Source organism: Carlito syrichta, unplaced genomic scaffold (assembly GCF_000164805.1).
Source record: "Carlito syrichta isolate Samal-C Ts95f unplaced genomic scaffold, Tarsius_syrichta-2.0.1 Scaffold303220, whole genome shotgun sequence".
In the NCBI taxonomy this organism is placed as follows: Eukaryota; Metazoa; Chordata; class Mammalia; order Primates; family Tarsiidae; genus Carlito; species Carlito syrichta.
Genome location: NW_007247316.1, coordinates 154,166 through 164,052, shown reverse-complemented (window position 1 = coordinate 164,052; position 9,887 = coordinate 154,166). Strand labels below are relative to the sequence as shown.

Genomic DNA, 9,887 nt, shown 5'->3' with positions numbered 1-9,887 from the left:
CTTGACCTGCTGGGCTCTGGCGATCTTTCCGCCTCAGCCTTCCAAGTAGCTGGAACTACAGGCACGCACTACCACGCCTGGCTAATTTTTGATTTATTGTAGAGATGAGGTCTCACCAAGTTACCCAGGTGGGTCTCGAACCTGCGGGCTCAGGCAATTCACTCACCTCAGCCTCCCAAGGCGCGGGATTACGGGATTACAGGCTGAGCCACCGAGCCTGGCTAAAAGCCAGCAAATTTTATGTAAAACAAGGACATATGTTAACTTGGAAAACAGCTCTGTCAGTTTTATGTACTGCATCTTCTCCCGCCTTGTGGTCTGCCATTTCAACTTAGTATCTTGTTTTTTTAAATCTATTTTTAAAATTTTATACCTTAGTATCTTTTGATGAATCCAGTATAAAGAAGTATAAATGCAAAGTAGCAGATGAAATGAAAAGATATGATTTGCAATTTCTTATAAGCATAGAAAAATCTACACACCTTTCCATTAAGGTGTTTTTTGTTTCTGTTTTTTGAATTGGAGTCTCACTCGGTCGCCCAGGTTGGAGTGCAGTGGCACACTCACGACCACCACAGCCTCAAACTGCTGGGCTCAGGTGATCCTTCTACCTCTTATAGTCTTCCAACTAGCTGGAACTACAATTGTGTGCCACCATCGCCAGCTAATTTTTTGATTTATTGTAGAGATGAGGTCTTGCTAAGTTGCTCAGGCTGGTCTCAAACCTCTGGGCTCAGGCAATCTTCTTGCCTCCACCTTCCAAAGAACTGGGATTACAGGTGCTATCTAATGCACATGGCTTCCATTAAGTTTAATGTGATAGTTAAAAAAAAAAGAATCTTGGCCAGGCACAGTGGCTCATGCCTGTAAACCCAGCACTTTAGGAAACCAGGGTAAAAGGATCACCTGAGCATAAGAGTTTGAGATCGGCATGGACAACACAGCCAGTCCTCATCTCTACAAAAATCAAAAAAATAAGCAGGGCCTGTAGTCCCAGCTACTTAGGAGGCTGAGCCCAGGAGGTTGAGGTTGTGGTTTAGCTGTGAATGTGTTACTGCACTTCAGTCTGGGCACCAGAATGAGACTTCTACTGAAAAAAAAAACAACTTTGATTACTCATTATCCTTAACAAGGAACAGCTCCCATGTCAAAAATAACTAAGAAGATTATATGATCCAAAACATCTTAATTTGCAATTCAGCAAAGTAAAATGATTTAACAATAAGGAACTGGCATATATAAACACCATAAAATTATTTTCTATAGAAAAACTATTTTTCTTTTTCTTTTTTGAGTTGGCATCTCACTCTTTGTTGCCCAGGCTGGAGTGCAGTGGCATGCTCATGGCCACTGCAGCCTCGACCTGCTGGGCTTAGGGAATCTTTCTGCCTCAGCCTTCCAAGTAGCTGTGACTACAGACGTACGCCACCATGCCCGGCTAGTTTTTTGTGCTTTATTGTAGAGACAAGGTCTCACCAAGTTGCCCAGGCTGGTCTCCAACCCCCAGCCTCAGGCAATCCTCTCATCTCAGCCTACCAAAGTGCTGGGATTACAGGTTGAGCCACCGCAACCAGCCAAAAAACTATTTTTCAAAACGAAGAGTAATCAAACACTAGTCCTCTGCAGTTAGATTTTAATGAAAACACAAAGCTTCATATGCAGTGTTATTCCTAAATTTCAAAATGCAGCATTAGAAATGTATTTAGGGTGACATTCAAATATACTCACAATAGTCTAACTTTGACTAGCTTTGGGAAGTGATATTCCTGCCAAGAAATGTATTAAGCTAGTCGGGCTCAGTGGCTCAGCCTGTAATCCCATGCATTGGGAGGCTGAGGTGAGTGAACTGCCTGAGCCCGTGGGTTCGAGTACCGCCCGGGCAACTTGGTGAGATCTTATCTCTACAATAAAATCTAAAAATTAGCTGGGCGTGGTAGCTCATGCCTGTAGTGCCAGCTACTTGGAAGGCTGAGGCGGAAGGACTGCCAGAGCCCAGCAGGTCGAGGCTGTGGTGGCCGGGAGCATGCCACTGCACTCCAGTCTGGGTGATGGAGTGAGACTCCAATTCAAAAAATAAAATAAAATAAAATAAATAAATAAATAAAAGAAATGTATTAAGCTAAATCAAATCCTAAGCAAAGATCAGACAAACCCAAATTGAGGGAAATTCTATAAAATAACTTTCCTGTAATATTCAAACTGTCAAGATCATAAAAGGGAAGATTTAATTGTTTCAGAATGAAGGAGAATAAGAGACAACTCAATGCAACATATACGTCTGAGGATTAGATAGTATCAACATATCAATATTAGTTTTCTGAGTTTGAAGGTTGTATTGCTCTCAAACAATTCGGAAAAAAATGTTCTTTGTACCGTACTTGCAATTTTCTGTGAGCCAGAAAATGTTCCAAAAAAATAAAAATTAAAACACAAGAGGGTCTATTCATAAGCTAGACTTAGACATTCTCACATTCTAAATTTTAATTGACTACTGAATGATGATACCAATTTATAGATACAGAAATTTCAATGAATGCTTTCAAGATTTAGAACAAGCTAGTTTCCTCCCAAAAACTGCTACTAGGACTTGGCCAGTATAGGCTTTTGTTACACAAACAGGGTTGATGCAGACATCTTCCACACATAGGATAACACAAGTATTCATTCACAGTGTTCATATTTTGACAACCTTCAATGTGTGTTCATATTTTGACAACCTTCAAGTTATTTATGCACAATACAAAAAACTGGATGCCACATTCTAAATTCTCCTATTCAGAGTAGAATTGCTTTCTGTTCACTTCTTTTAAAATATTTACTAAAGCCGGGCTCGGTGGTTCAGCCTGTAATCCCGCGCATTGGGAGGCTGAGGTGAGTGGACTGCCTGAACCCGCAGGTTTGAGACCCGCCTGGGCAGCGAGACTTCATCTCTACAATAAATCAAAAAATCAGCCAGGCGTGGAAGCGCATGCCTGTAATTCCGGCTACTTGGAAGGCTGAGGGGGAAGGATCACCGGAGCCCAGCAGGTCGAGCCTGCGGTGGCCGGGAGCAGCCACTGCACTCCAGTCTGTGCGACAGAGTAAGACTCCAACTCAAAAAATAAAATAAAATAAAATAAAAATAAAATATTTACTAACTATGGTCAGGTGTGGTGGCTCACACCTGTAATCCCAGCTTTGGGAAGCTGAGGCAAGAGAATTGCTTGAGCTCAAGAGTCTGAGACCACCCTGGGCAACATGGCAAGATTTCATCTCTAAAAAGTAAATAAAATATTTACTAAAAGTCATGAGCCATGCACTGTGCTGAGGAGTAGAATATAAAGAGATTCTCTTTGGCTGAGCATGGGGGCTCATGCCTATGATCCCAGCACTTTGAGAGGCCGAGGTGAGAGGACTGCCTGAGCCCAGGGATTTGAGACCATCCTGGCTAATTTGGCAAGACCTCCTCTCTACAATAAATCAAAAAAGTAGCTTGGCATGGTGGCATATGCCTGTAGTTCCAGCTACTTGGAAGGCTAAGGGGGAAGGATCACTTGAGCTCAGCAGGTCGAGGCTGTGGTGGTCATGAGCGTGCCACTGTACTCCATCCTGGGTGACAGAGTGAGACTCTACCACAAAAAGGGACTCTCTTTGATTTTAATTAAATTACCAGGAAATACAATTATAAAGGCAGATACAAGATAATAAAGTAGGCAAAGTTGTTCAATGGGAGAAAATGACATCAGACAATACTTCTCCCTCTAAAGAGTAAAAAAAAAAAACAACTCAAAACTTTTTTTTTTAATTCAGGAGGTCTCAATCTGTTGCCCAGGCTGGAGTGCAGTAACATGATAATGGCTAACCGCAGCCTCGACCTCCTGTGCTCAGGTGATCTTTCTGCCTCAGTCTCCTGAGTAGCTGGGACCATAGCCTCATACCACCACACCTGGCTAACTTTTAAATTTTTTTGTAGAGACAGGATCTTGCTATATTGCCTAGGCTAGTCTTGAACTTCTGGGTTCAAGCGATCCTCCCACTCTCCAAAGTGTTGCGATTACAGGCATGACCCACTGCTCCTGGCCTTCAAACACATTTGCTGAAAAGTGCAGTTTCTCTGGACCCTCACTGACTAGCAGTCCAGAAAAATTTTTCTTCATTATTTCTCTCTATGCAATTTATTCAGTTTTTTTCGAGTTGGAGTCTCACTCTGTCACCCAGGCTAGAGTGCAGTGGCACACTCACAGTCACCCCAGCATCGACCCGGTGGGCTCCGGCGATCCTTCCACCTCAGCCTTCCAAGTAGCTGGAACTACAGGTGTGTGCTACCACGCCTAGCTAATTTTTGATTTATCGTAGAGATAAGGTCTCACCAAGTTAGCTGGGCTGGTCTCGAATCCACAGGCTCAGGCAATCCACTCACTTTGGCCTCCCAAAGTGCGGGGATTAAAGGCTGAGCCACCAAGCCTGTCCTGTCTATACAATTTAAAAGGTTAAACTAATAAATCCTTACATAAAATAAAGTTCTCCAACAACTAAGCCTAATTTAATATAGGTGAGTAACTCAAACGTCTTCAACTTAAAGAGCCCCAATAACAGGATAATCCTAGGAATATTACAGGATTTACAAGTCTCCAAATTCAGCTCAATCTGCAATACTCTTGGACTGCTTTTAGTGATATGAAGGCAGAGAAGAGAGCAATTGACACAAACTCAAAGGACTCAGAGTCTATAAAAATGTAAGTTTAAGTATAGATTGAAATAGATAGAAAAAGTTCCTATGCTAAACATCCCAATTTAAGTTCAGAATGAGACCAGAAACTGTGGCTCATGCCTCTAATCCCAGCACTTTGGGAGGCTGAGGCGAGAGAATTGCCTGAGCTCGGGGTTGGAGACCAGCCTGGGCAACTTGGTGAGACCTCATCTCTACAATAAATCAAAAAATTAGCTGGAAGTGTTAATGTGCTCCTGTGGTTCCAGCTTCTTGGAAGGCAGAGGTGGAAGAATCGCCTGAGCCCAGCACATCGAGGCTGCGTTGGCTATGAGCATGCCACTGCATTCCAGTATGGACAACAGTGAGACTTCGACTTAAAAAAAAAAAGTTTAGAATATGCCTATGCCAAGATACTTTACCTCATATTAAACAATTCAGTATGCCACAAAACTGTAAATAAAACCAGAATGAAAACTGGAATTACCTTTAAGAAATGTTAAAATAAGATGCACGGCTATTTTCTGGAAAAAGTAGTGCTTGACACATAGTATCTTGTAGATTTTAAATTAGAATTCTCAGCCAGGCTCGGTGGCTCAGTCTGTAATCCCAGCACGTTGGAAGGCTGAGGTGAGTGGACTGCCTGAGCCCATAGGTTCAAGACCCATCCGGGCAACTTGGCGAGGCCTCGTCTCTACAGTGAATCAAAAACGAGCCAGACGTGGTAGTGCACACCCGTAGTTCTGACTACTTAGAAGGCTGAGGAGGAAGGATCGCCAGAGCCCAGCAGGTTGAGACTGTGGTGGCCGGAAGTGTGCCACTGCACTTCAGTCTGGGTGACAGAGTGAGACTCCAATTAAAAAAAAAATTAGGGCCAGGCTTGGTGGCTCAGCCTGTAATCCCAGCACTTTGGGAGGCCGAGGTGAGTGAATTGCCTGAGCCCGCGGGTTCGAGACCTGCCCTGGCAACTTGGCGAGACCTCATCTCTACAATAAATCAAAAATTAGCCGGGTGTGGTTGTGCGCGCCTGTAGTTCCAGCTACTTGGAAGGCTGAGGCAGAAGGATCGCCAGAGCCCAGCAGGTCAAGGATATGGTGGCCAGGAGCGGCCACTGCACCCCAGTCTGAGCGACAGAGTGAGACTCCAACTCAAAAAAAAAAAAATTAGAATTCTCTACATAACCATAATCACTTCAGCACAAATTACATTATTCTTAGGCATGTTTTATCTTTTTCTTCAGCATCTCCTCTTCCACTCTATTAGGAATGGAACAAAAACATGATATCCACTTAGCATAATGTTCACCCTTGGAGCAGCTTTTTTTTTTTTTGAGTTTGAGTCTCACTCCATCACCCAGGCTGGAGTGCAGTGGCACACTCACAGCCACCCCAACGTTGACCTGCTGGGCTCCTGTGAACCTTCAACTCAGCCTTCCAAGTAGCCGGAACTACAGGCACAGCTAGCATGCCGACTAGGAGCCAGCTATTTCTTCCTATGGTATATGTCTGCTTTACCTGAATTTTAGGAAAAATTTATTAATTGCAGGATGTTTCCTATAATGAGCAGATATAGCATGATAAAAGCATACAAATATCTTAATGAGGATCCTCAAGTTATTCAGTGGAGAAAATGACTAAAATCTAGCCCTTAACTCCTAGTCCCAACATTTCTCTAACAGCAACTTGTGGGTTTTTCTCTTGAGAAGCAAGAAGTTTGCAAAATAGAGTTCCTGTTGACTGCTAACAGTTATAGTTACTATAATAACTAACATTAAATGGTCTGAGAATTTCATATATATAACCTAAGTAAAAATCATACAGTAGCTAGAAAACATGGGGGGAGAAAAAGACAGAAAAACTTCTTAGATGAAAAAAGTTACCATATACAACATTGATACATTTTAACTTAAGATTTTTTCTGAAAACAAGCTTGTAAATACTCAGCCAAATATTTGGTAATCACGGGGTCATCTTTCACTAAAAAACATATACTAAAATAGGCAGCTCATGCTTTAGGAGGCTGAGGCAAGAGGATCATTTGTGGCCAGGAGTTCCAAACCAGCCTGAGCAACAGGGCAAGACCTCATCTCTACAAAAAAATTTTTAAAAACTAGCCCAGTATCCTAAAGCGCCTGTAGACCTAGCTATTTGGGAGGCTCAGGTCCAGAAGTTCTATGCTAATGAGCTATGATAGTGCCACTAGACTCCAGTCTGGGCAAGAGACCCTGTCACAAAAAAAAAAAATTTTTTTCTTAAACAGATTAACATTCACAGTAGTTACCTTCTAAGAGTTGCAGTTACTATCCCCATGAAGTACAATTTGTATGTCACCCGTTAAATTCCCCATTAGCAATGATTTTTAAAAGTCATTTCTTCAGGGAAGATTTCCCTCTTGCCTTTCCTCCCTAATCTCTATTATACTGTAAATATTAAAAAGAACTTTTGTACTTACTTACCTGTATCCCTACATAGACAGTATTTATACGTTTCCCAGCGCCTGGCACAACGCCTGTTCAGTTCCTTGCACGTGAGGTACTCTAGAGTTAAAGAATACATCCTGAAAACATGCCGATCTTTGAAAAAAAAATTTTTGTTTGAGTCGGAGTCTTACTCTGTCGCCCAGGTTGGAGTGCAGTGGCACGCTAAGGGCCACGGCCGCCTCGACCTCCTGGGCTCAGGCGATCCTTCCCCTTCAGCCTTCCAAGTAATTGGAACTACAGGCGCGCGCCATCACATCCAGCTAATTTTTAAAAATTTACTGTAGAGGCGAGGTCTCGCCAAGTTTCCCAGGCTGGTCTCCAACCTCTGGACTTAGACAATCCTCTCGCCTCCACCTCCCAAAGTGCTGAGATTACGGGCATAAGCCACCGCGTCCGTAATTTTTAAAAAGTGTCTGGATTGATTGCCTTGCCACTAACGGAAGTGTGATTCCCAAGATAACCAATTCTACGCAGTGAGAATCGCTGTGAGGAAAGGACAACCAAAATTGTTTTTTACTGTAACTTACTGGATAAATGACCACTATTTAAGAGAGGCGTAAAGGAGTTGTGTGTCAAAGCGATGTGTGCAAGACACAAGAGATTTAAAGAAAACCACCCCACTCAAGAACTAAGTCTTGCAGTTCCTGCTCTTCTTGCCTCCAGTGCCCAAGTATTCGCAGTCGTCTCTTTTTATCTTTCACCCAAGACACACGTCCGGCGACCCCAGGGTGCACGGAACCCAGCTCTGGCCCGTGCTTCCCCGCTCCTGCACTATTCGAGGCTTCCGATCCTCCATTAACGTCTCGAAGTTGCCTCCCTCTGCAGGTCAAGGAGCGAACCACCAAGGGGTGGCGACCCCACTCCCGGCCGCCAGCTCCGGCCCAGCTCCCCCTCTGGCCGCCCTCCAGCCCGCCCCAGATGGTCTTCAGGCCCGGGTCTCACCTCTCCACCCACTCCCTCAGGAAGCGCATTTCCTCGGTGTGCAGGACGCTCGGGTCCTGCTTACACATTTTCACGAAGGCGCGAAGCTCGCTAACTTTGCGGGGGTCCATGGTCAGGAGGCGGAGGGCGACGCCAAGGAGGCTACAGCGGATCCCAGGCCCGGGCGCTGGCTCAGCGTGATCGCGTAGAAGGGGGCGGCTGCCGTGAAGAAGAACACACTAGAACCTCCCCGGCCGCTGGCTCCGCCCACCCAACAGTCTCGTGACCCCGGGTCCTTCGCTCGCTCATTCCTGCTCCCTCTACCTCTGTTCCTGCGCCCTCGCTGGAACCTTCCAGAAGCGTGGCTGTTCGTGCAGCTGCCTGCCTCTCTACACATACGTTCTTGTATAGCCTTAACTCTGAACCAGTTCTCTGGATGGGTCAACCCCAGACAAGGGTGCTTTCAAAGAGGCGGCAGATATCAGCCCCTCCATGGAGACCTAGAGAGTCACATACTCCGAACATGAGCATTCAGTGGACCACAACGCCCTCAAGAGAAAAGGGCCGTCTAGCAGGAGCAGCGGTCAACGCTGGGGCTTGACGTCAGCATTCTGCGCCGCGGCGGAAGGAAAGCCCGTGGGCGGTGCCCGCCGGAAGAGGCGGGCGGCTGGCCCGGTTTCTTGGCGACGCGGCCCTGCGGGCGGTTGCTCTTCCTGTCGTTTGCCTCTTTCTCTTCCTGACGCGTGAAGTAGGCCGTCATGCCTTGGCTGCTCTCAGCCCCCAAGCTGGTTCCCGCTGTAGCAAACGCCCGCGGCCTTTCAGGTTAGATTCTCTTCCCACGGTGTCCCCCAGTGGGATCCAAGTTGGTCTCAGGCGATCCCTAGTTCGGCGGACCCTTCTGTTGGGGCCTCCTCTCCCAAACCCTCTGTGCTCTCCGCGGATTTCTTCTTTACCGGCTGCTCCTGGAAAAGGGCGGGCCCTCTGTTTCCCCTACCATTGAGGTATTCTGGGAAGCTGAAATGACTTCAGAGAGAAAAGTGTGTCTTCCCCCGAAGGGCTGTCTTCAGAATTACTCGTACTCAGAAGTTGTGTCGGTTACCACACTTGCATAGGTGGCAAAGTGTCTCACATCAAGTAGCTTTTGTTTCTGTTAAGTCAACCTAAAGTCTTCATTTTCTTGTTTTCAAAGAGTTAATTTGAGAGTTGACTGCAGAATATACAAGAAACATGTAGTAACACAAACGCTTTAAGCAGTTTCTCTCAGAAGAGGTAATGTTTGGAAATACTCCCGGGGCTTTCTGTGTCTCAAAAGTCCTGTGCTTGTAAAGACAAGACAAAGGACCCCAAGAATCAGGGAAATGATTTTTCGTTGGGTGTGCTCTATTGCGACCAATTCATCTGATGAACATCAGGTTTAATCAGTGAAAATTGAATCATCTGCCTTGCTGGTGGATCTGCCCTTGGATCACATTTCAGTTTTGGGGGCCAATGTGTGAACCAGAATACATGATATTTGACATCACAGCTATGTCTTGGCATATATTTATGTTGCTATACTTGAATTCATTGAAAATGGAATGTTAATTATATCGACTTACTCCTTATTATGAAAAATAAAAAGTCATTCTCCAGTGCACAGAATTTGTTCTTTGGTTCTAATAGTAAAGCTGCAGAAAGCTGTCCCTCTCCATGGGACAGATAAAAAGATAAAATGTGCAGTTGATCAGACACAACCTATGATTTCTTTTTTTTTTGTTGAGTTGGAGTCTCACTCTGTCGCCCAGACTGGAGTGCAGTGGC

General features: G+C 45.0%; 2 protein-coding genes across 2 annotated transcripts in view; one reads left to right on the top strand and one right to left on the bottom strand.

The window, feature by feature from the left end:
- The window catches only part of LOC103260491 (ST13, Hsp70 interacting protein), a 35,858-nt gene extending 27,510 nt beyond the window's left edge, over positions 1 to 8,348 (bottom strand). Inside the window, exon 1 of the mRNA XM_021712380.1 lies at positions 8,109 to 8,348. Coding sequence (XP_021568055.1) covers positions 8,109 to 8,218 — 110 coding nt within the window. The 5' untranslated portion in view covers positions 8,219 to 8,348. The remainder of the gene's footprint in view (positions 1 to 8,108) is intronic.
- Positions 8,349 to 8,750: 402 nt separating this feature from the next.
- Positions 8,751 to 9,887, top strand: part of XPNPEP3 (X-prolyl aminopeptidase 3) — an 84,927-nt gene continuing 83,790 nt past the window's right edge. The window contains exon 1 of the mRNA XM_008058130.2: positions 8,751 to 8,909. Coding sequence (XP_008056321.1) covers positions 8,846 to 8,909 — 64 coding nt within the window. The 5' untranslated portion in view covers positions 8,751 to 8,845. The remainder of the gene's footprint in view (positions 8,910 to 9,887) is intronic.